We start from the raw sequence: 26,740 nt of genomic DNA on the forward strand, positions 1-26,740 counted from the left end.
CTTGAGTTGTGTTGACTTTTGGAGATTCCGCTGTGCCGCCACCTTTTTGCAGTTTTAAGCCGAGTCATTATTCTCCTAATGGTTTAAGCTCCGTTGAAGTCTGAGCAAATTCCTTTCAAGCCAAATCAACTGTCGGTTGACATTCCAACGACATCTTGAAGCGAGCAGTCCCACTTTTCTTCCCATATCAGTAAACATTTGAACGAGGACCAGCAGAGGACCCGCTTCTTTTGGAGCGTAACGGACTTGTTCAAACATCTTGAGGGGGGAAATAAGAATGTGGCTGAGTGGGAGCGGCGGGACTTTCTAGGTCACGCAAAGTGAATCCCGGGGAGGATTTTTACTTGGAGCAACACGATTTGCTTATCTGGAGTCGCCAAAGCCGTAATCACATTGTCACTCTGCACAGCTTCGGCTATTTAAATATTTTTTTTCTATTCTTATAAACAGCAAATTACTAGCAGCAAAAGTAATCACCCTCCTCAGTCATGAAGCGCGCCTTGCTATGCTATTAACCTTGTGGCCGTCCTTCTTTTGGGACGTTTACATGGCACGGCTTAATGTGGTCGCATATGGAATTAGTAAGGGGACATGGTGAATCACGCCTATGCCTTTTTTTGTCTTCTTTCTTTATCGGAAAACTTTTTTTTGAAGCATTTGCCGTACAAGGAAGAATAGCGTATGAAAAATGTAATTACCAAACAATGGTTTGATTCTTTTTGCTCTTCCGTTCAATTAAATCGTGTCTGAATTGAGACATTTACGGCATGGCAAGCAAATGACCGTAATCCGGTTCTTTATTTCCAGTGTCATTTGTCACATTGGATTGTTCTGAAAGGTCTGCAGGATTTCTGCCTTGATTCATTCACGCACGCACGCACGCTCTCCCGCAGACATCAAATTGGGACGGATCCCAAAGTGCCTCCTACACGCTTTCATTAGACTGAGTGCAGAGTTTCCATTTCAGCGAGCTTTTTCGTTTTGCCTGCAGACAATTTGTGGTCAAGTTGGGGTTGGCAAACAATCACGCCGTCAAATCACCTCGGGCACGTAGCTTACCTAAGAGTTGAGTCATTGTGCGGCGTGAAGTAAATCGGAGGATTTGTCTGCTCCGATTAAGGCTGGCTCACAATGGCGGTTACAGTACACGTGGCATTTCAAGTCAACGCATTTCAATATTTGGGCTATTTAACGAGAAACGGACGCCACTTATCCTGCATTGAAAGTGTCTGCTAGTCACTGGGGCGATTTTGTCCTTAATGGAAGGGGATATAAAGAATGAAGGCAGAGGCGGGCTCCTAAAAGGTAATGGACCTCGCCGAGCTGTGTCGCTGCTCTCCATCTGCAACGAGGGGGAACATTTTGGACCCAAAGAGAGCTATCTGTCAACGACGGCCTTTAAAAGCGGCTCGTGTCAGCGTTGCCTTGCTCAGAATGAACCGGGAAGAAGTGATTTCTTTCCTAAAGGGGCCCCCGCGCAAGTCATCAGCCATGAATGCCTATTAGGAGATTGCATGGGCAAAATTACCACTCAAGTTTAAGGAGAATCATTCTCGTGGGATGAGGCGATGATCAATGTGTTGGTTATTGCAGCTAACCGCGGTGGGTATACGTATGTAAAAACAATCAAAGTTGAATTGCGTCATAGATACATATCCAAAAGTTCAATTCAGGCACAGAAAGTGTGGCAATTGTCCGCTCACGTTGACTTTGGTGGGAATCCCAACGAGACAACCGCGGCGGCTCAGTGGCTCTTTGGGAGACTTGAACGGACACTTTATAACCTCTCGCTTTATTGGATTCGGTGAGCGCCTCAGCCAAGCATGAGCTTCAACGACTTCCATTTCCACAAAAACCTGGAAAAAAAGCTCCTTTCTGTCTTGCGAAAGGTCAGAGGAGGTCAAAGATACTGGCGGGTGAATTGGAAATCTGCTTTTCTGCTTGACTGCTCGTGGTAGAACCATCAGGAATATTCCACATTCCTTCGATTCTCCCATACAACCGAGCGGAGTTTCATAATAGCCTTTTTTCTTTGTAGCGCCATCGACTGATCACGTGACCCGGTTTTCAAGCACGCTCAGGCTGAAACCAGCAATTGTTTTAATCACGATTACTATGTCGATTCATCGGGGGATCTGCACAATTCAATCATTATCGTCGATTCATTTGATACTCGATTAATCGTTCATCTAAAGAATGCTACGGTCAGTTGACATTGCAATCTTAAAGTCGCTAACTGTTGGTAAAATGAAAGTCAACATATTTTTGTCCAAATATCGAAAATCCCATTTTGCCACATTAAATGCAATCAAAAGAGATTTATTGTCGTCATTGGAAAGACAAAATGTGAACGAAATCAAATATGCCACAGTGATGCCAAGGTCATCGCAAAAACCACTTTCAATAGTTTTCCAAATCTTTGAATTTAACAGCGAGGCTGTTTGCAACCAGCCTTTCCGTTGGAGAATTTGACAAAGGAAAAAAAAAAATCAAATGATTCATCCAATTTCAATCAACTTTGGCCTTTTTTCGTAAAACTGAAAGGAGAAGAACATCTCTCTAAAGCGTAGCAAAATTTGCTGGGAGCAGCTAATTAAATCCGTTTGGCACTCGCATTCTGTACTCACACTGACACTCGGCAGGTGACTTATTCTGGGAGACAAAATTAGGTGCGCTTTTCTTTCCTCGCAGCCAACTTGAAACGTCGTGATAGCACCACGAGCAGACTTTCAAACAGTGAGCGAGCGAGCGCTCTTTGATCCGCAGCAGCTGTCGAAGTCCCGATAAGACAACGGCGTGACAAGAGCGCAAAAAGCTCCGAGGTAAACTTCGCTATTCAGCCACAGGTCGCATGCGAATTCCCACACTCTTCAATCAGCTCCTCCATGATTTATCGCAATGACAAGGAGTGTCACGTGTGCAGCGGTAGCCCGAGAGGGCGTCAATCGATTTAAGTGAGCCGCATCACAAAGAACCGCCGGGGCCCAAAACTAAATGTACAGTGCACTACATTATCTTTCAATCAGCCCAACCCAACCGACATGATGTCAGCCCGCGGGCGAAAAGAAATAACACGTGCGCCTTCCCGCTGCTTCCCGCTGCTACCCGCTGCTTCCCGCTGCTTCCCGCTGCGTGGTATTAAGGCAAAATGGCAGGAAAGCCCCCAGAAGCGTGTCATGGCCTCACGTTGACGATCTCCTCAAGACGCAAAGCAGGCCCAGCGGGGACGCGCCGTAATTAAGAAAGGCAAATTGGTGCAAAGCGCTTGGAGCGCGAGCCCCGCTTGTCCTCGCGTTGGCCAATGCTGGGGGAGGGAGGGGGGGGGACCTTGCCGGCCGCTGCGCAGAACGCGCCGGGTCATCCATCATCGTGGCGCGGAGGCGCTGAGGTACACTGAGGTGAGCCTGATTAAAACCGAGGATGCCTCCCGACCCGCTCCGATTAGAGGCGGGAGAGGAGGAGCCCCGGTCCGGCCGGCCGGCCCCATCCATCTATCTATCCATCCATCTATCTATCCATCTATCTATCCATCTATCTCCCCTCTGCTTTATTCATGCGCTCCGCGGCTCCGATGCTTTTTCCTCAAGTCCCCTCTGCAAAATTCCAATTCCCCGAGAGGCGCCGGTGAATTGTGCACATCTCATTGCACGCTCGCATCTTCTCGCTGCGCTTTTATGTGCGTATGATTTCCCCTTGGAAGAATATCAGCGTCTATCTAATCGCAAAATCTTCCTTTTGGAATAATCAAAATAAGATTATTCATTGAAGTGTGGCTGAGGGGAAAATGATGATGCTGTGTTATTGTGCACACTGTTAGATGAAAAGATTTGATTGGGCTGTGATTAATTATGAATAAAACAGAGCTTACAGTAGACAGGTACTCAGGAGAACGGAGCCCTTGATTGATTTATCTATTTATTTAACCTTGGCTTATTTATTTATGTATTACTTATTTTACATTACATTACTGTTGATACTATTTTGTACAGACATACAAATGAAGGAGAGCATTTTTTATCTGCTCCACATCTGATTCTCCACAACCAAATTTATCTAAAAAAAAATAAATAAAGAAAGTTGTGTGGAAAAGTGATCAAGTCATTTTTGCATTACTGCTAACACCCACTGCTTCATATTATTCATCTATACAGACAACACTTGAGTTTGAATTCAAATATTCAGGAAGGACTTTTTCTGTTTACTAGTCATTGAATAAAACATTGTCGTGCCTACTGAATATATGAGCCTTGCATTTCAATGTGTAACATTTCGAGCAGTGGCGAGATTAATACATTTTAACAGTGGATCAGCGGAGCTTCTCCGAAGATATGGGAATTAAAAAAAAAAAAAGAAGCAAAGTCACGCTAGGGTCAATTAAGGTTTTTAGCTGTTAATGAGGCGCTTCTTCTCCAGGGTCTTATTCCACTTTGGAAGACGCTGGCAAACTTAGCGTACGTTTGGAATTTAAAAGAAGCCCAACTCGCATGGGCTTCTCGGGTCTAATTGGTTTGCCTTTGTTATCATGTGTGGAGGGGTGACAAATTATTTCTTGTAGCAAATATTAGTAAATGTGACATGTCATGCCAGTTATTGAAATGAAGTGTAAATCAAAAAAGTGCTGTGACGCAATGAGTCAATAAACGTAGCATTCCCCCCCGCCCAAACCAGCGCGTTAACATTCCAAAGCGCACACACAGCACTATCCTAATGAATGACCAACGTGGGTAGAGCGGAAGAGCGTCCTCGAACAATCCATATTCCTGGCTTGCGCTTCCAGGAGATGGATTCCCATATTAACAAATGCTGAAAGTGATTTTTGTTTAGGGGATGGCACTTCTTTTGGCAGCCTGAAGGCTAATCCTTTAATGGCTGCCATATTACTATGAAGAGGTAGTAGCGACAGCAGATCCTGTTAGTTTCAATTTTCTTCCCGCTGCTGAGCCAGCACACTGAACTGAATGATAAGGGGCCGCAATGGAGCCTAATCCCGCCATCCGACATCCCCCCAAACTGCTATCATGCCAATAAAACCTTCTTGTGGGCATCATGTCTTTTTCACGGGATTTGCCCACGTGGCCACGCCCACAAAGGAAAAACAGCTTGGCTGCCGGCAGACATGTTGACCTTTACCGAGCCTTCCCTTGCTGTGTGACATTATGCGCGGGCAGGGATGGCCCGGCTTAAAGATGTGGGAGCAAAATGGACGCCGCTGAGTCACCCACTTTAAACCCACTGTTAGGGTTTTCAGGTTAGTTTGATCCTATGATTATGTTGGAATGTAACCTGTAATAATTAAACTCGCTTGTCCTGTCTTAACAAAAGTAGTAGAACAAAGTGCTAAGATCTTTTGAACTGATTGACTAGCTGCAGAGGAAGCAACCAAAGTGTTTTGTTCACACAACATCGTGAAGGACCCCCTGCTGTGCTTTGATCAGCCAGGGGCTTCGGCCATTTGCCCACTCTCAACCCCCACTCTGTTTCTCTTAATAAATATCCCCTCGCAGGAACAAGGGTTCAGACTTCATTCTGGAGTGAGTGAACTCTCCACCTGCAGGTGTCAAAAAGGACTTACTTGTCTCCGTGTGGTTCTTGCAAGATATTGTTTGAGTGAACAAATCTCTAACATTTTGGTGCCGTGACCCGGGACCCTCATACCCGCTATCTGGCTGACGAAGGAGGACGTGCTGCATTGTCGACAAGCCAGTGTCCATTAGGAGGACCTGGAGAAGAAAGTCCTGGGAAGAGAATTCTTCGCTGGGCCAGCATCTTAGGTCTGCCTTCGTCTGACAGAGGTGGATTGACGGGACCCGGCAGTGCAACGAACCAAGGGAACAAGTAAGTTAAAGGCCTTAAGTTGTGTGCACGAGAGATACGGCTTTGGTTTATCCGAGCTATGAGATACGGCTTTGGTTTGTCCGAGCTATGAGATACGGCTTTGGTTTATCCGAGCTATGAGATACGGCTTTGGTTTGTCCGAGCTATGAGATACGGCTTTGGTTTGTCCGAGCTATGAGATACGGCTTTGGTTTGTCCGAGCTATGAGATACGGCTTTGGTTTATCCGAGCTATGAGATACGGCTTTGGTTTGTCCGAGCTATGAGATACGGCTTTGGTTTGTCCGAGCCATGAGGCCTAAAAAAGCGCTGGCGTTTGTGTGATTGAGTGTGTGACTGGTAGGATAAATTGACTAAATAGCAGTTCTAGCATTGATCCACGGCATTAATACAGGCTAGTAATTTGTTGAAAGGTCAATTTAAACCTGCATTGAGGATCCTCAAAGACATAAAAGAAATAAATAAGTAATAATAATAATAATATTTTTGAGAAAAAGAAATTGTATAACCTAAAACTACTAGAATTAAGATGGGAAATAAGAACGGTAAATCTCTTGCTCTGCTCTTCTTTGAGATGAGAAGTTCATGGCAAGGAGATTTCTTAATTGTATGCAATACATGCTGAAGTGAAAGAATATGTATGGAATACAAGGAAATTAGAAAAGAGAGAGAATTGGATTGTGCTAAAATGTGGTTGAAAGCTTCACAAGAAAGAAGAGAACAAATCCAAAAGACAAAAGATGGAAAGTTGAAAAGTGATGAAGCCGCCATTCAATTGAGATTTGAAAAAGAATTCTGGGTACATAGTGGCATCCCATTCAATGATGCAGATGAGAGTGCTTATCAGCAACATCTTAAAATTCCGCTCCTCACTGGTTTCCCCCCTGACTTGGGCAGTTGGGTGAGAAAACACTTGGTGGAAGCGGACACTGCTTGGTTTACAAAAAACATGCAGTGGCCCAGAGACGCTGACAAAGGGATTGAGAAAGGCAGAAGTTTTGATGTATTTCATCTAGATGATGATAATGATCTAAATGAAGATACAACAATCTTCTACCAAAGTTCCCAAAGGGGCAGAGGAAGAGTTAGATACCAACAACGTCGCAAGCCACCATTCAAATCAAAACCCCCATCAGATTCAGACAACTGTTGGAACTGTGGGAGACGAGGACACTTTGCACGAGAGTGTCGTTCTGCAAAGCAATATCAATCAAAGGGTGCAGGAAGGGGCAGAGGAAAAGCCAAATTTTTAGCATGACAAGCTTCCTCCTCTTTGACCGCTTATGCTCATACAGAGAAAGAAAGAATAGATGCCCATATGACAGCAAAACATGTCATTGTCAGATTATTAGAATTTTTTTAGATTATTAGAAGTCTTGTCCATCCAAGAAGTATGACAATGCTGTTTGTATGCCCAAATTACAAATGACTAGAGCTCAATTTGTGTTACACTAAAGTTAAAATATGCAAATCAAGTGGTAAAGAAATGCAACTTGCTTCTAGAAGATAAATAAATAAAATTAGAATGTGCTGTCCTCGTGTGCATGGGAGGGACCAGCTCATGATCGACCACAGGAAATGGCCAGCCTGTGACGAATCATTGTTGTTGAGACCTACCTTCTGCACGCGAGAGCTGTGCATGTGTGTGCGTATGTGTTAAAGTTAGAGTCCCAAATTGATGAAGATTGGCTAAACTTTTAATATAAAGAAATTTGCTAGACTGTTGTCTATTCAATTTACACCGCAGAACAGAAACAATTTTGACAGATAAAAATGAGAGGAAAAGAGAGAAATCTGTTTGCGAGCAGAAACTAATCCACACTAGTGTGTGTTAAGTGTCGAGCTCACATGAGAAATTTGATGAAGAAAAAAAAAAAAAAAAAAAAACGACAGAACATGCTTTCAGGAATTGGAAGAAGCTAAATTGTGAATTTAAGATTTTGCAATGCTACATTTAATAGGAATAATTGATTGGTTGATTATACAAAATTCTAAATGCAAGCTAAATCTGAGAGATTGAGTTCTTCAAATTTAAACACAAAGAAAAAATTCAGATTAATTTGCCAGTTGTTTGTTTTAGTTAAGTTTTTTTTGGACTGGTGGATTGTTCTACCAGGAAACCTGAGTTGAAAATGATATATGAATGCTGTGTGGTGAGCTTGGATGAATTAGGGACCAATGTGATAGTATGACTCCTTTTTGGAGACCGTGTGAGATGCATATGATGAGCATTGATGAATGATTGCCTGAATGAAAGGTTGAATGGTTGAAGTCGTTGGCGACTACTATAGAAAATTAGTAGAGCGACTTTGATGAAAGAGTGATTTTGAGCAGGTTGAATGTTAGAAAGAAACACGTAGCTTTTGGATTGATAATTAACTAGAGAAAAAACTGGAGAACCAGTAACACATGTAGAAGATGTGTGAACTGAGAAATTGAGAAGCGTTTTGGAAAGAAAGTCAAATTAAATGATGATGGAATCATATGTAGTACAGAACGCATTCTCCCAAAAAGTTTGTCAAGGTGTGAGGCATGGGCGTTGCCAAGCCTCAAAAGGAGGGAGTGAGTAGGACAGATAGAGGAAGATAGTAAGAATACAACACTTTATGACAATGAATTTTCGAATACATTTGGTGTTATACTGTGGTAAATTTTTTGTTCTGGTGTAGATAGGTTCGCAACACGAGAGATTTAGAGGTTCAAAAGAAAGACAGTTAAAAGAAAACATTTTTGATTTGGACAATTGCAGGCTAACAGGAACATGAGAACGATAAGAACTACGAGGTGGGATCCAATTTCATTGGGGAGATTGAGAATTCACAGCACCATACTCGAAGTCACATTTTTGAGCAAGCATGACAATAACATGTGAGAGGTCAAGACATACAGATCAGGGCTTGATGTGGGAAGCAGACCTCGATGAGTTGATTTTCAATAATGATACTGAAGACAACATACTGTCCGATTAAATTGGAACAATAGATAAAATGTAGCTCAAAAATAGGATGAGTTGCAGGATTTACGATATAAAAACGAGACCGCTGTTATTAGAAGAATTTGAAGTTTGGTAAACAAACGTTACCAGCAAATTGATGGAAGCAGCTACATTTGGAGATAGTCTTACAAGTTTGATGTCCCAGCCTGTCATTCTCAGTGTCAGGGTCCCTGAAACCCAATCCGAGACTTCGCCTGCAGCCGTGAACAACTACAAAATGGTGCCTGGCTCTGAAGCACCTTTGACCTTTGGCAAAGGACAAGAAAAGACTACTGTTGTGCTTGGAGGGGGACAAGTACACTCCGGAGGACAGACAACATCCTCGGGGACGAGAAAAGACAGTGAAAAGCGGAGGAACTCACAATGATGAAAATTGACTCATTTGAACAATGGACTCATTCAAGAGTGATGGATGGGGTCGCTCTGAAGTAACAACAAAAGAACACCAACTTGAGAGGGTGAAGTGCAGCAAAAAGATATGGACTTGGAGTGTCCGACAACCAAATCGCACTCCTTGCTACGGCGTTACCAAATTTGGTGAAGCTTGGTTCAAAGTGGAAGGGAGATTCATTGTGCACTGAGTTTGACAGAACTGAGGAGATTTGATAAATAAATAAATAAAAATTTGAAAAATACGTAGGGCTACAGAGAAAAGCATTATAATCAGAGATTGAACGGATTTGGATAAAACAAATAGGCTAAAACGGTAGGAAACAAGAGCAAGATCTGATATTTTGGCTCATCAAGCTTAAGACGTAGAGGTCGAGTTATATAAATTTTAGAACAGGACATTTGGCAGTCAGGAGGGAGCTAGGTTGCTCAATGTACCTACTCAATACAATAGTAAGGTTTTTTTGTACCACAGTGGAGGTTGGATGGTCAGAAAGTTAGGTACGTTCAATTTTTGACATTCACACAATCATGCATAGGAGTCACACGGCGACAGTTAACAAGACAATGACTGCAATAGGGGCCACATACGACTGCACCGACAGGAAAAAGTAGAAGCGAGAGAGCAGAGTATGGGATTATATGCTCAAACGTCTGCTATACAGTTACCAATAGGAGATTCTATCAAAAGAAGCTACATGAGAGATGGATTAGAATCTATTTGTCTGTGTGTTCTGTGTGTGTGTGTGTGTGTGTGTGTGTGTGTGTGTGTGTTCACACCCTGTGTGGGTGCGAGCGTGTGAGGAGAAAGAAGGCATGGGTAAGACAATCTCTTTTAAACCAGGAGGCAATAAATGGGAACGCCCCTGTCATAAATAGTTTTTGGTTAAAGGGAATCATTAGGAGGTGTTCAAACTCTTCCCGCAAACACTCCTATTTACCAGTTAAATGGGCACTACAATTGACTACGAGAGTTGCAAACAACAAATGAAGAGCAGTCCTTGGCAGATTATATGATCAGGACGCTCAAACTGTGTCAAAGACAAATTTACTGCCGCTTGATCTTTCCTCCTCACAGGTCGACAACCCCATCAATCCAGGAGACTGGGTCTACATCAAAGTCACCAAAAGAAGGAACTGGGCCAGCCACGACAGGAGGGACCATTCCAAGTCTTGCTGACTACACATCCAAGGTTGCAGGACCCACAAATGCATTAACGACGACTGCTCTCCAGGAGGGAACTGGATGGGAGCTTTGGACATCGCCGCTGTGTGCCAGGATGAGAGAGCCGTTTTCAAGGTGTAAGGGCTCTCCAACCAACATGGCTACACCATCGAACGGAACATACTTCATACAGAATGGCTGGTGGCTTTGTGGTCACAAGGTTTATCCGATGCTGCCCGCCAACTGGACACGAGCGTGTGCGCCAGTGTGTGTGACGGAACACACCTACAGACTAGAACATCATCAGCTGACGAAAACGCGAGCACATATACATCTTCTTAGACGTGACAGATGTGATAATGATAATGAGACGTGGATTGCGTAGATGCTGTTCTGTGTTTTTCTTTTTATTTTTTTTATTATTATTGATAGCATTCTGGTCGCCTAGGCCAAAGGGACCGTGTAAGAATTTTCCTGCTAATAACATCTGGCCAGCAGGTTTTTCGCTTACACATTAAGTTTGATTTGGGGTATTGAGGTAATGCCTCATCTTCACTGGATGGTGTTGCTATCATTGTTTCTTGTTTTTATTTTTACCATTCTGCCTTCTTCATTACACGTATATATGTTTTCTTGCTTGTCTTTGTTGTTTGGGGTGACATAATCATATGATAAATCAGGAGGGAGATGTTAGGGTTTTCAGGTTAGTTTGATCCTATGATTATGTTGGAATGTAACCTGTAATAATTAAACTCGCTTGTCCTGTCTTAACAAAAGTAGTAGAACAAAGTGCTAAGATCTTTTGAACTGATTGACTAGCTGCAGAGGAAGCAACCAAAGTGTTTTGTTCACACAACATCGTGAAGGACCCCCTGCTGTGCTTTGATCAGCCAGGGGCTTCGGCCATTTGCCCACTCTCAACCCCCACTCTGTTTCTCTTAATAAATATCCCCTCGCAGGAACAAGGGTTCAGACTTCATTCTGGAGTGAGTGAACTCTCCACCTGCAGGTGTCAAAAAGGACTTACTTGTCTCCGTGTGGTTCTTGCAAGATATTGTTTGAGTGAACAAATCTCTAACACCCACCTGACCGTTCGATGTGATTCAAAATACTGGTGAACGGAGCAGATGTAACAGATGATTAGATATGCACTGCAACTTTCACGAATAAAAAACAAAACAAAACAGCAATTACAGCGGGGGAACAATTGTTTGGGATTTCTCATTATAGTTGGATTTTATTTCAGTTGGACTTTTATCTTTTAATTCAGTTTTAATTCATCTTTAGAGCGGGCTTGTTCATTCTCACGTATTTGTGTTTTGTCAAAGATAGTTTGTTTTAGTTTAGTTCTTTATTAGTTTTAATATTAGTTTGACTTTTTAATATACTGATTATATGTTTATTGTAAGTTTAAAAAGGTCACTAAGTATGGTGTAATAAATCAAACCTGGTACAGTCCCTGCAGCTTGAAAGCAAAGCTTTCAAAAACAGCCATGTGAGGTGAAACTGGACGCAGTAATCACTATTGAGCATGTACTTATGGTTGAGCAGCAGTTTCGATCCACGACAGCGTCTATTCGCACGCACATGGAACGCCTTGGTGAATTGTTCTTCCTGCTTCTAAATATACTTGGAGGCATGCAGAGAAGCGCTCACGTTCGCGCCAGTATGTCATCATAAACTCTTTGGGCGCCCTGTCACCAAACAAGGCACAAGGCGCTCTGCGCTACAACAACAACACTCCTTCTGTTGTTTTTTCTTTTTTTCGGGGGGGGGGTGGCTCTCCTGTGAACATTTTCTACTTTTGTTTGTCGTGGCTACGTTTGACGGCTGTCGGGAGTCGTTTCATGCGCATCACCACCATCAGCAGCGGCGGCGGCAGCAGAAGCTTCAACTGTGACGGAGCACTTCTGTCTGAACCTCAAACTGCATGGAGCGACCCAGAAAGATTATTTTCCCAAGGGATGGCAATAAAGCTAGCGGCAGGCCATTCATTTGGCACCTGGACCTACGAGATTTAATCCTTCCGCTAAAACCACCATTAAAAGCAGGCATGGGTGAGTACTGATAGCAGGCAACTCCCGGCCTCGTTTTCAAAGTATCAAGTGGCCATGGAGACGGCCGATACCAGCCACCGATACTTAATACCAAACAAATCTAACGTGACGTCCTCCTTGGCATTAGTTGGCACTATAGTGCAATTCATTACAAAATAGATCACTGGCGGTTCAAACGGGAAAATGTACACTCGGAGAAGGCGCATGCATTATGCAGCGCCTATTAGCCATTATTGGCCATCCAAGGGGGGCCATAATATTACGGCTGTCACGAGCGAGCCGACGGGATGTGAAGCATCTCGTGGTGGACTTCTCAGCAGATGGTCGTCTGCATGCTCGCGGTAGCGCGCCGCCCGCCCCCCTCGCTGACCCCATGTCATCCTTCATCCTCTCCCGGCGTGGAGGGCGGCAGAAGGCCAGTGATTTTTCATGGTGGCGGGCGCATGCCCTTGGACTGGCTTGTAAGGAATGCTTTCAGTTGTGCTTTATTGCAGCCAGGTTGTGTTTGAGCCTTTCAAATTCCTTCAAAACACCGGCCGGCCGGCTCTGCACTTCACTTCAATCCGTCCGCGCTCTTTATTGCGTCATGAAGGAGGGAGATTCATAACAATTGTTGAATAAATTACTAGGTGAATGTCCTGTGTTATTTAGGAGAATGATTTGTGAGAGACAATAGAAGTGAAGGATGGCCTAATAACGTGGCAGAGCGACGACACAAAAGTAGAAAAAGGAAGGATCAAATATTCATGAAGTGTTTGGAGGAAGCCAATCCCATCATGTATTCGTCTGTGCAATTTCCTCGCAGAGAGTGAAAGAGGGGGGCGCTCGACGTTGGTCGCCCAAGAGACGCCTGTAGACAAACACCGAACTTTGGTGATTGATGTGACACGCACGTGACGGACGGACGGACGGACGGAGAGTGCAAAGTGCAGGCAAGAAAACAAAACAAACAATACAAAGCTAACCTCTCTACTGACCCCTACAGGACGAGTTATATTAAACATTCAAAGTCACTCCAAATTATTAAAGCTCACTTAAGTGGCATTCTCAACAGCAGGGCTCCCCTAAATAATAAATAAAAATGGTTGTGTGTGTGTGTGTGTTCTCACTATAAATTATAAGCATCTTCTTTTCTGCTTCAAAAACATCAGGGTCACGCTGCTCTTCTTTTATTTTTAGAAATGTTGTGTCAAATGATTGTAAATGAAAGTAGACCACTCATTTCATTCTTTAGTCGCATACAATCTTTGCCATATTTGTGTAAGAAGCACTACGTGCCTGACTAGGCTTTGAAACAAAGTTTAAAGGCCAAAACAGGCGAGAATTTGACAGAGCATCAACATGGTCTGTGTGTGCGTGTTTGATTTTTTTCCTCCCCAGCTTTTGAAGGTGAATTATTCAACACTTCCCTCTCTTCCTCATTCCCCTCCCCGCCTCCCCAAAACAGCATGGAAACTCATAGTGCGCCTCCTCATTTTCTCTAATTCCCACAGAGAGTGTCAGGAGTTTAAAAACTGCTGTTGAACATTAATTGCATTGTGCACATCATCTGGAGCCGAGAAAAAGGAAAATGTAGGACAAATATCACCGAAGCTGCTAACGGAGCAGCACAACTATAAGCGGGATGATTGCAATCATCTGCCCATTGTTGCTTTTACTTTAGGCATGCCTTGTCCGGTCGGCCGGCCGGCCCAGAGGACATGGTTGCATCTCATTCGATCACACTCATTTTCGTTGGAGAGCTGAAACGATTAATTAAAAGCAATTAAGAAACTCTTCTGTGGATAACTTCATGGAAGGTGCAAGGTCAGCAAAGTCCATTATCATTTGTGACTTATCGCTATGAGTTGCGTTTTGACTTTTTTTTTTTTTTGGACGCCTCAAACACTCAATGTTCCTTTAGCTCCATAAAGTTACGATTCACAATAAATTAACGATAGGTTGCGAGTTGGCGGTCACGGCAAAATGACCACTACGATTTTTTTTAGAGGGCTTGCATTGAATCTCTTAATATAGGCAGTAAACAGCGAGTTTATGATTCAAAATGAACTGAAATAGAAATAAATATGTAATTAATCAGTTACAGAAAATAAGAAAGGACATAGCAACATAAAAAAAATTGGGGAAAAAACACGATTAATGGAAAATTTAAAAAAGGGAAATTAAAACTTTTGAAAAACACATGTTACCACTGAAATATGTGTAACATTGCATCATGAAATACCAAAGTCCTCATAGAAGGAAAAAAAGATTGCATCAGATTTCCTGGTGACGTCACCAATCGTCATCGCCGCTTGGCAGTTAAGGGCTCGCTAACCCGTGAACAAGTCGCTTAAAGTGGGCCAGCTGCTCATTTGGTATGGCCGAACAGACTGTCGTGGAGAAAATGAGTCAACTCAACGTTGCCGAAGGTCAAAAGGTAACGTTTTGCCTTCATTTCTAGCAAGGCTAATTCAATTTCGCCGGTTAGCTTAGCCTAGCCGTCGCTCGGTTCACATTGACAACTAGCAATGTGCTTGTTCAACGTACGTGTCGGCTTTCGGGAAGAACCGGCCGGCGACCCCGCATTGAAATCAACTCAAATGCTCCACGTATGATCATGGCAGCCTCTTACAACAACTTTCAAAAACTTTCCCCTTTCTTGGTTTGGTATTTTTAACATCTGCTCGTAATCTTGAACTAGAAATAGCCAAATAAAAAATAATAATAATAAATAATAATAAATAATAAAAACCCAAATAAAATGACTTTCCCCCCCTAAATTTGTAATGTTTCAACAAGTATGTCCTCTAATCTTTAGTGATGTCAATACTGTAACGGTTCAGCACTGTAATAATGGAGTATAATGTGTCTTAAATTAATATACAGTAGCTACTGTGTGATGGTTGAACAGGGAGGAGGACTGAATGGTAAAGATGGAGGAAAGAAGAAGGTGAAAAATATTGCAGGAGATGCTGGTGGCAGAGCTGAGGTGAGCAATGAAAACATGTTTCAATCCTGCATCCGGTAGTCGATACAGTTGTTTTTTTGCAGCTTTCACCAGCACCGGAGTACATTGATGAGCGCCTGACGTTATACGCCAAGCTCAAAGCTGAGCATGATGCCCTCATGGCAGAGAGAGCGGCCAAAGAGTCTCACCCCATTAAAGTCACTTTACCCGACGGGAAAGTGGTGGACGCAGAGTCTTGGAAGACCACCCCTTACCAAGTGGCTTGTGGAATCAGGTCAGTTAGATGCTTGGCTGCCGCTCATCCTAGTTATGATTATTAGTTTTTAATTCTACCTTTGCTACTCTACATGGATTATGATGGCTGTGAAACTCCCTTATTATTATTATTACGATGCTGCGCTTTGCTCAACTCTATTTTGCACATCAGAGCACTTTTGAACTGCACTCGTCTCTTGAAAGCAGACTTGTCAGCACAACTCAACGTCTGGGGGTGAATTTGATGAATATGTCCCGCTCTGGCATCCAGTCAAGGTCTGGCCGACAACACGGTGATCGCCAAGGTGAACAAAGGCGTGTGGGATCTGGACCGGCCTCTGGAGGACCACTGCAGTTTGGAGTTGCTCAAGTTTGACGATGACGAGGCTCAAGCTGTGAGTCCGCCGGCGCCAATCATTGTTTACAAATAGAAATTCTGACCACTGAAGGAGAATATCCCTAAAATATATATGCTGTTTAATATTGACACATTTTAATCTCGTTATAGTGAATCTATTTCATGAGTTTCATTTTTTTTAAAATTTTGTTTGTGAAGTCAATTGCCCATGACATCTAAAATTGAGGTGCACCAATGATATATTGTGAGGAATCCATTAAAGTATGTACTGTTTATAAATAGTACTGCAACAAATTTACATTGTGCTAGTCAGTCACAAGGCACTTTATGGTTAAGACTGAAAATTTGCCACGTGAAGGCAAAACAATCAATTCCAACCAATGCAGCTACAAAAAAAAAAAAAACTTGGCACATGTTATAGGAGCTGGGAAAAACAAAAACAAATCAATGACTGCTTAAGAAAAAAGATCCTTTGATACCGCTATTATGGAAGAGGAAAAAAAACCTTTGCTGCTACAAGAAAACCTGAATATCTTTATCCTCCAAGGTTTACTGGCATTCCAGCGCTCACATCCTGGGTGAAGCCATGGAGCGAGTCTACGGGGGCTGCCTGTGCTACGGTCCGCCCATCGAGAACGGCTTCTACTACGACATGTTCCTCGACGGCAACGAGTGAGCGGCGCACGCTTCGGCCTCCCGTTTCTCCAAACAATCGTTAATGAGCTTGGCTTTTTTAATGATGTCGACTGGAGTTGAAACAACAGCTTTTCCACTTGACGTTCTCTCCATATACATTTCTACCATGCTGCAGAAAAGTGCTGTCTAATTAATTCCATAAGCCTCCTAATGAAGTCATGTTATGCTAATGGCCTTCCTCACTGACTGATTCTTACCAAGGAGATTTTGACATTGCAGGACCCTTCCAGCCAATTACTCTCGACCATTAGTCCAGATTTCTCAAAGGTTCCCCGCTAATCACAACGGCGCTGACACTTAAAGATGCCCTTTAAACACGAGTGCACGCGTTAAATTTAGCTGCGTTTTTGAATATAGACGCGAGATGCAATATTTCTCTTTGTGGAATTTGTGCGCAGGGGGGTGTCGAGCAATGACTTTCCCTGTCTGGAGGGTTTGTGCAAGAAAATCATCAAGGAGAAGCAGCCATTTGAGAGGCTGGAGATTAAAAAGGAAACTCTGCTGGAGATGTTCAAGGTATTTCGCAGAAAGAACATCACGTGACTAACTAGACAGTTAACCCTCGCGGATAGCGACCGACCGGGCTGTGCGGCGAAAAGCTGACGTTTGAAGATAAGGGGTTGTAATTGCTCATAGGTGCCACAAGGTGGCAGCAACCCACTTAAGGAGATGCCCCAAAAAAATGGTAGCGGTTTAATGTCTAACCGACGCTCTTCCTCTTGACAGTACAACAAGTTCAAGTGCCGCATATTGAACGAGAAGGTCACCACTCCCACCACAACAGTTTACAGGTGAGTGAGCCTTGACTATTTTCTGCGTCTTTGTTGTGCGTCTCAAACGTCCTTCGATCTCAAACGTTTCAGGTGCGGCCCTTTAATCGATTTGTGTCGGGGTCCGCACGTGAGGCACACCGGAAAAATCAAGGCACTTAAGATCCACAAGGTGAGCTGCCTTTCTGAATATCATCAATCCAGCAATCCCCCACGCAGGGAAATATGTAAAGGCGTTTTGAACAGAACTCCTCCACATACTGGGAGGGAAAAGCGGACATGGAGACCCTCCAGCGGATATATGGAATCTCTTTCCCGGACCCCAAAATGCTGAAAGAGTGGGAGAAGTTTCAGGAAGAGGCCAAGAACAGAGATCATCGCAAACTAGGCCGGGTATGAACTTCACCGAGCTCATAAAGTAGACTTTTGCCCAGGAAAAATGACTCATTTGAGCCAAGCGGTGAAAAAGAGAGCTTAGAAAAAAAAAATGTTGTCAAGGCAAGTCCTCATTCCAGCTGAGTCGGAAACTGGATTGGCCTAAATGCAAACGTGTCGTCCTCAGGAGCAGGATCTGTTCTTCTTTCACGACCTGAGTCCAGGGAGCTGCTTCTTTCTGCCCAAAGGTGCCTTCATCTACAACACGCTGATTGAGTTCATCAGAGTAAGTCAGAGTCATAATCAGACAAATATAGGAAAAGGTTGATTTGGTTTGGTTTTGTTTTGCTCCAGAGCGAGTACAGGAAAAGGGGCTTCCAGGAGGTGGTGACGCCCAACATCTACAACAGCAAACTGTGGCAGACCTCCGGCCACTGGCAGCATTACAGCGACAATATGTTCTCCTTCGAGGTGGAGAAGGAAACATTTGCCCTCAAACCTATGAACTGCCCCGGCCATTGGTGAGGCCTCTTCTTCTTCTTCTTCTTCTTCTTCTTCTTCTCTTGCACTAGTTTTTCTTTTTTTTCCTCATTGCCCTGATGAAATTTCAGTCTGATGTTCGACCACCGGCCACGCTCGTGGAGAGAGCTGCCGCTGCGCATGGCTGACTTTGGCGTCCTGCACCGCAACGAGCTATCGGGGGCCCTCACCGGCCTCACCCGCGTCCGCCGCTTCCAGCAGGATGACGCTCACATCTTCTGCTCCATGGATCAGGTCAGCACAGCACAACCCCAAGTAGTAAAAGGCACCGATAATATGTCAACACCTGTCTGCCGAGTCTGCTTTGAATGCCATTTTCGAAGCGCGCGATTGTCTTTTTGTTTTTTTGGCGCTCAGATCGAGGACGAGATCAAGGGCTGCCTGGACTTCCTGCGCACCGTCTACGACGTGTTCGGCTTCACGTTCAAGCTAAACCTCTCCACGAGACCTGAGAAATTCCTGGGAGAGCCCGCCGTTTGGGAGCAAGCAGAGAAGGTAATCAAAGCACCTCTTTGTTTTTCTTGCTTCGCTGAAAATGTCAAGCGCTCGCACAAAGTCTCGGGAGAGCCACGATGGCCGAGCCGCGATGTTATCAAGATAGAAATTGAAGAGCCTCGCCTCGGCGCAAATGGAAGGTGCTTCTCCAAAGACAAAGAACATCTATATTTAAAAAGAACGGGCGGCGCTCGGCACATCTGCTGTCAGCTAAAAATGGGCTCTGTTCTCCCGAGGATTTACCTCGCCGCAAGAGATTTTCCAACATTTGTCAGCTCACCAAGAGAGATGACAGAGATACCATTGTAGCCCTTTGAACAAAATGAAAGCTTACACGTGAGCAATCCCCTCATATTTGTGATTCACTTTGGACAAATTAACGTTTTATTCCCTATAAAAACTTGCCTCGGTTATTGGGTAAAAAAAAGTTGCATTTTTTTGTTCTTTCTAAAATATCACATGGTTGCGCCACAGCCCTATTTGATAAGAAAGTGCGTCATGAATTATGTTTAAGAAGATCTTTTTTTAGGACTATTTTTGTACTCTTCACATACAGGTGAAGAAGGTACAACAGGGGGCAGCTCTGCCTCACTTGTCGACACTGGCCTTGATTGTGAAAAGAATACAATGGCTTCAGTCATTCTTTCGCACCATATGGTTATTGCATTTAATGTACAATGGCCGCTGAATGAAGTCAATATTTTCTTTTATCCAAACTAACAATCCAGGATCTAACGATTCTGTGCTTATTTGGCAGCAACTGGAGAACAGCTTGAATGACTTTGGGGAGAAATGGGTTCTCAACCCGGGTGACGGCGCTTTCTACGGGCCAAAGGTGAAGCGGCTAACAAGGCCGATCGATAACTGGCCATCAGCGCGCCTTTCATTAACCTCTCGTCTCGTTTGCGCGCAGATCGACATCCAGATCAAGGACGCCATCGGCCGATACCATCAGTGCGCCACCATCCAGCTGGACTTCCAGCTACCCATCCGCTTCAATCTCTCTTTTGTTAGGTGCTTATCCGGCTCGCTAGCTAAAATTCAGCCTGTAGAAAATCTCTACAAGTCTGCTTTGAAGTGCTGTAATGTTCAACTCTTTGACAGCCAAGGTTGCAAAGGGGTGGGCAATTTCAAGAGCCTTTGGGAGGAAATTGAATAGAAGTGTATCACATTCAAAAGTTTTGTTTTGTTATAAGCAGACATCGAGATTTCTATTCCGTATTAAGAGGGAACCTTCAGTTTGGGAAATAAATGGAAAGTTTCCATCTTTCAACCAGCCATGATGGAGATGACAAGAAGAGACCAGTGATCATCCACAGAGCCATCCTGGGATCGGTCGAGCGGATGATCGCCATCCTGACCGAAAACTACGGAGGCAAATGGTTGGTTTACCATCCGCGATGTATTGATTTATATCGTAAGAGACGAACGAGCACTGATAAAATGTCCCACAGGCCGCTGTGGTTATCACCTCGCCAAGTTATGGTCGTCCCCGTGGGACCAACCTGTGAGGACTATGCGCAAAAGGTAAAGAAGAAAAAAAAATCTTAGAAATGATACTTTTCTACATGATGCCCCACGATAGAAAAAAAAATGTCATCACCGAATGAATAATGAATATACAGTATAACACGCTTGACTCACGATTAATGAAGTAGTTCTGTAATATTGAATATAAGATGCATTCAATTATCTCAAAATGCTTCAGTCACAGATTACAGTTTCTTATCTAGCTGTTTCATGTTCTTTTCTAAAGATTTGGTGAGAATAAATGCAGTGAAAAATACACTTGCATTTGTATACAAATTGTGTTCTCCAAGTAGGAGAACTGGATGAGTTCTTATTGTGGGTGCCTGCTCAGCCCCATTAGCTTGGCGGTGCATTACTGCCACCAAGTGGACTGGAGACTTGTTGCAATCACAGTCTGCCAGCAAGCAGCAATGTGAGATTGCAATCCACAAGATATCCATTTGAAGACTAGACAATCCTTTTTTTTTTTTTTTTTTAACTGTCCAGGTTCAACAAGACTTTCACAACGCCGGCTTCATGAGCGACGTGGATCTAGATCCCGGATGCACTCTAAACAAGAAGATTCGAAACGCCCAACTGTCACAGTACAACTTTATCCTGGGTGAGTGACTTCACCCCTCCCTCCCTCCCTCCCTCTTCTTCTCATGTTCTACTTTGCTAATGTCTTTTTCCTACTATTTGCCCTCACCAAACAGTGGTGGGGGAAAAAGAGAAGACGAGCAACACAGTGAACGTGCGCACTCGGGACAACAAAGTTCACGGCGAGCGCGGCGTGGACGACTGCATCCGGCGTCTCAAAGAGCTCAAATTGTCTAAGAGCCGGAACGCAGAAGAGGATTTCTGAGATGTTTTGTTTCATCTCAGCACCTGAGTCAATTATCGGTAAAAGGGCTCTGACTTTTTTTTCAATAAACAATATGTCAATAATCATGTGTAACTTGGTGCCTGGTCTCCTATTCCAACTGCATTTGCTCTTGACTTGACTTTGGTCTTTTGGCTTTAACGGTCGATTGGTGTTTTTTTTTTTTTTTCCTTTTCATGCTGTCTTCATGTTTTCAGGGAATTGTACATGAGTTGCAATTTTGGTAATTAAACGGTCTATTCTTGATGTGTGTGTGTCTGTGTATTTGCATTACCTTATGCAGGTATCTCTGCAAAATAGTCTTCAACATTTGCTCACAGGACAGCATCTACAGTAGAGAGAATAAAATGCATTTAATAAAATAGTCCAATTAGATCATCAACATTTCTTATCACTGCTTCTTTAAAATGTAGCATGTCAAGACAAAGCTTGATCAGAATGAAAAGATTTTAACAAAACACTAAGTTGATACACAAAGTCACAAACTGAGACAGAAAAATCAATTTACAACCATTTCCAGTTAAGGCCCACACGAGGTATAAAAATATGGATGGTTATCCTTAGAAATTAATTTCTTTTCCCTCACTTTATGATTATATTGATCCACCGATTCTTGTCATTATTACTTGCTCGGACCACTAGTGGGCGCTCTTTAAATGCACCTCTGCAGCTGGAGCGCATAAGAAGAGCTTTTGTAGTGAACTTGTGGGGGAAGTGAGCCTCCACACGACAGACTTGCTTCTCAGGTGCAGGAGGAAAAACAACAAGATGCAAAGCAAAGCTGAAACCAAAATGTAGCCGAAAATGTAACCAAAAATCCTTTTTGCGCGATTTATTTCAAGTGACTCATATTCACAAGACCGGCCAGAAAGGCATCAATATGTCACCATTTGCTCAGGTGCCCGCTGGCCCCTGTTTTATTCGGAAATGTCCCCTTTAAGTCGTGTAAATGCTTCTCATTACTTTAAGTAGGAACATTAGGTTCAAAGTTGGAGTAAAAAAGACATTTTCCAAGGACGTGATAAGTGAGTGTGGGCCAACGCAAAATATTGATTTTGGCTGTTCTGACGCTTACAGGTGATTCGAAATGAAGAGGCTGAGTTGGCCCCCTGGAAGTTTTCAGCACCAAACAAAGTCACTTGGTTATTTGGTTGGATACTCAGCCCTAATTCATGCTGAATGTTTGGGGTTTTATTACATGGAAAGGATTTGAAGGCATTCCTTCATGTCCATCTTTAGAAAATACAAATTGTTTGTTTCATGTTCGCTATAAGCTCTTTTCCCCCACTCCACCGCAGAATAAACAGTATTTTACAATTTCTGTCAAGTGAAGCTAGTTTAAAACAAAAATAACAATGCTGTGTCCAATAAGCTGCCACTTATTTTGAGTGAAACTTTAACTTCTGTAAGAGCATCACGAATACTTTTGTTCAAACCTTCATGCTGGCAGTGTGAGCTGCTATGCTAACCGTAACAGGGTTGTGTGGATGTTGAAATATAACTTCAGAGCATATTTATAAAAGTCGGGCATCAAAAGGGAGTGACAATTTTGATATTCTAAGTCATATTCAAAAATCTACATTTTGTCGTTTTGGAGATTTCATAAAGGACACATTCTGGAAGGACCCGAGCTGAGTCCCCCCCTACTGTATCAAATCCTACCACAAGAGGGAACATCAGAACCAGAGATCATAGCAAGGTTGCCTTGAGTGAAGTGTGCGAGTTGAAAAGACCAAACCAAAAAAAACATTTAGACAAGGGGTTAATGAAAGAGTCAATGGAGTAGGAGAGTGTCAACAGACGGAGCGAGGCAGGACGGCATATGTGGAGTCGGGAGTCCCTGTTGGATCGGTGCTGAATGCTTGAATGGAACTCCAACTCCAAGGGTCACAACGCTTCAGTGAGCTGAGCAAACCTCTCTTTCTCCTCACACGCGTGCGTTTATTTGCAAAGTAGCCCACGCTCAAGTGGTCCCTCCGCGGCAGCCCGTCACCGGGATGCCATTGCTTCACTGCATTTCATACAAGCGCTTCAATGCTCACTTTATTGCTATTAGCCAATAAGCATGCGCTTGTCACACACAAATGTGAGTCTTCTCCCAAAAACATCATTGCATTTTCCCTCACGCAAACTATTCCCGAGCAAGAGTTGAAATTTGTCCGCCTTCATTTTTCCTTGTGGTTAAGGACGCTTGTTGCGCCTCTGTTTTCTTTGTCACCATCGCAACCGCTCGGATAGTCTGTGTGTGTATAGTGCAGGCCAAATACTGTATTTAAAAAAACACACACACACACACACACACACACGCACGCTGGCAAGCAAAAGCCTCCACTGTGACAAACTGCCGCGACTCCGCCTTGTTCATGCCAGACTCGTGTTGCTTCTGGACTCCAGAAATGCATTTTTGAATGGTTACCAACCATTTGCAATTCACAACACGTGAATGCCCGCACAGACTCCGACACCTACACCCGAGCGCGCCAATGAGAGCGAACCCTAAATTATGGTCAGCCGCCAGTCGAGTTCGTTTAGCTTGGGCCAAGCGAGCTGCCGTCTTGAATATCATTACGTGGCTAAATGATACGCTTCTAATTGGGACCCTTTGGATCAGACCTTCTAGCGTATTGAAGGGTGTGTTGTTTTTTTCAGCTGGCATCTTCAAAATATGAAGGCAGCATAAATGAGGCAAACCACTTCACACCGAGAGGCGGCTTTTCTCCAGCAGTCGCTCGCTCCCCTCCCCTCCCCTCCCCGCGTGAGGCCAACAGCAACATTTCCCGGTAACGCGGACGACCATGTAGGTCTGGAGGAGCGACAATCACAACACAGCTGCATCATGTCAAGGCAAAAGGTGCACGGGACGTACGGAGGATCTTCCATCAGTGCACCGTACAGTCTTCTGACAGCGCAGGTCGGCGCGCTTCATGAATGACTCCTTTCTCACCGTGGAGCAACCTTTTACGTTTAGCGAGCCAGATGTTTAGACTGGACGCTCTCCACAGAGCAGCGCTTGTGATTTATCCAAATTGTATTGGTCTCAGCTCTGCAACCTTCCCCAGCCTCTCAGGGGTGGCTCTCTTTGACCTTCAAGTGGGAGGCGCTTGGCGAGAAGACCTCGCCAGCGTACCCACAATTCACCGCCGGCTGACGGGGCTGATGAAGTCGAAGCCGACAGCTGCATAAATCACCGGCTCACGGCGCTAATGGGGGGCAGTATAAAATCAAGCGCGGACCACCCAGGCGGCCGGCCGGGGAGGGAACGGCAGCATCCAGTCATATCTAGCGTGCGGCGCTGCTGTGAGGCTAGCTGAAGTGCTCGACCCCCCTCCCCCCTCCGTTGCCACCCGGCCAGTTCCTGCGCGAGGGGGCTCGCTTAGCAACACGGGAAAGGCCTTTCTGGCATCCACGGTGCAGTGATTCATATTTGCCACTTTTGTGAAGCTTCCAAGCTGTTTGACTTGTTTGGGGGCACTTTTTTGGTCGCACTTTTTGCCCTATTGAAGAAAAAAAAAAAGCCCCATAAACATTTCAAGTGAGCCTGCGCTTTCTCCTCTTTCAGATGAAGCGCTCAAGAAAGAGTTGTCCTCTTGCCATGAATCTGTTTTGGAGCGTGTGTGGTATATTTTCCTGGCCTGAAAGGAAAGTGCTGGAGTTGAGCGAGTACTGCTGCGAAGAGAGGTGTGAAAGTGGCTGTTCGCGGGGCCTCCTTCTTTGTCAAAACGCACACACAAGAGGACTGAAGGGGAGGGGAGGGGGGGGGGGGGCGTCATCACCACAGTGCCCGGCGATTTGTTCAATAACAACACTTGGACATCCAGGTTGAAGATTTTGGGCTCCACCGCTACCGCCATCGTATTTGCTCTCTTCTAACCGTAGATGATCAATTGCCAATAGTTGGCCAATAGAGGGCGATACGGCGCCGCCGCCCCACCACTGAGACGTTTGATGAAGATAAATAACTAAACACGATATCGGAGCATTTTCACTATTAAGCATTTGAGCACGTCTCAGCGGGTCAACACGATTCGGGTCACATTCTTGAGCCGATGCTGACCCGCGTCGGCAACCTTTTGCGCCGATGCACTCAAGTCTCGACGGGGTTTTTACAGCCTATAAATAGCCCCAGGTCATCTCTCGTTAAAGTGGAGTGTAACAAAATCCCTCGTGCCTGTATTGCTCCGAGTGTTAATGGCGGCTACCGGCACCGACCTACGGCAACCTGGTGGGCCGACCGGCATTTGAAGTTTGGAGTACTTTCTATTGCTTAGCTTGCACATTTGTGTTACTAAGAATTCAAAAGAGGCTTGATCGGAATGACAAGAGGTTATACAAGAGGTTCCCCAACCAGCAGGCCTCAGACTGCCGCCGACTGAAGAACACGGGCCCGTGGAAGCGAGCGGCACGGCACGGCACGGCACGGCACGGCACGCCTGTTCATGTTTACATTCTGGCCGTTGGCAAAATATTCAGTTACTACGCTGAACTTTGAGTAATCTGCTGTTTGGGAACGAAGGCATTGTGGCTAATGGCTCGCCGCCTCCCGCCTAAACGCACCCTGACGTGATGTCACACCCTGAAGTGACATCATGCCTTGAATAAACGTGAGCTCACTGGAAGTCGAGCTCGTTTGGCTGCTACTTTTAACGGCGAGACGACCCGACTGACTCCAGCCGAATAAGAGAAGCTTTTGTAGCCGGCAACCCCACCCACCCACTCACCCACCCGTCCGCATCTGTCCGGAATGGCCTCCCTCCCCTAATTGCCTGAGTTAGTCTTAAGAATTGTCAAAAAACTGTCAAATGTCTGCGCCACGGCGACACGCTCCAACATGACTCATGGACCGTTGAGCTGGAAGAAAAACAAGACAGAATTCTCATGCTGTCTGCTGCTGCTGCTGCTGCTACGCTCGGACGTGAACACCTCCGTGTTCGGCCTTTTCTCATTCGCTTTGCTATCATTTTGCACTTATGAGTTTTTATTTTATTATTTCTTTAAATTAATTAATTTCTTTCTTAATTGTGGGGTTTATTGTACCTTTAGTTCACGGGTGATTGGATAGAGAAGGCGTTAATGTGATGGGTCACCGCTTGAATTAATATCATTGACACGGCAATTTGAAGTTTACGACAACGCTGGGAGACCAATAGGATGCAAATGCACAGAAAAAAACGTGAGAATTTTGAGCCTAATGATTTCTTTCCTGTATTTATTAGGGTCAAATTTGGTATGGTAAAACCTCCAAATCTTTGCTGCCTTCTTTTGAGCTCAGCAAGTGTTGAAAGGAGAGCAAATTTGCAGTGACAAAAGAAGGTTTTCTTTGCAGCCGTCCAGGTTGCCCTTAATTATTTTGCCGACAAAAGCGAGGGATGGCGGCTGCGGAAGTGTTCCGGCTGGGGATCTCTCAGCGGCAACCGTTTGAGATGCGGCTGATACCTCGAGAGGGAGCGAGGCCACGCTATTGACGGCTA

General features: G+C 44.4%; 2 protein-coding genes across 2 annotated transcripts in view; one reads left to right on the plus strand and one right to left on the minus strand.

The window, feature by feature from the left end:
• The window catches only part of gas1a (growth arrest-specific 1a), an 81,348-nt gene that overhangs the window by 7,833 nt on the left and 46,775 nt on the right, over positions 1 to 26,740 (minus strand). The window contains exon 5 of the transcript XR_015858518.1: positions 21,547 to 21,600. The gene's annotated coding sequence lies outside the window, so the exon portion shown is untranslated. The remainder of the gene's footprint in view (positions 1 to 21,546; positions 21,601 to 26,740) is intronic.
• Positions 14,704 to 21,518, plus strand: tars1 (threonyl-tRNA synthetase 1). The gene is made up of 19 exons (XM_088375344.1): positions 14,704 to 14,860; positions 15,335 to 15,412; positions 15,475 to 15,665; positions 15,918 to 16,041; positions 16,552 to 16,676; positions 17,099 to 17,216; positions 17,427 to 17,491; positions 17,564 to 17,642; positions 17,717 to 17,863; positions 18,033 to 18,131; positions 18,200 to 18,366; positions 18,457 to 18,619; positions 18,743 to 18,880; positions 19,638 to 19,715; positions 19,794 to 19,894; positions 20,158 to 20,262; positions 20,335 to 20,407; positions 20,897 to 21,011; positions 21,106 to 21,518. Exons 1-19 carry the CDS (start codon positions 14,801 to 14,803, stop codon positions 21,252 to 21,254), a joined length of 2,175 nt encoding a protein of 724 aa, XP_088231470.1. The 5' UTR covers positions 14,704 to 14,800; the 3' UTR covers positions 21,255 to 21,518.

This window comes from Syngnathus floridae, chromosome 5, assembly GCF_059516105.1.
Source record: "Syngnathus floridae isolate MCC-2025c chromosome 5, RoL_Sflo_1.0, whole genome shotgun sequence".
Taxonomy (NCBI): Eukaryota; Metazoa; Chordata; class Actinopteri; order Syngnathiformes; family Syngnathidae; genus Syngnathus; species Syngnathus floridae.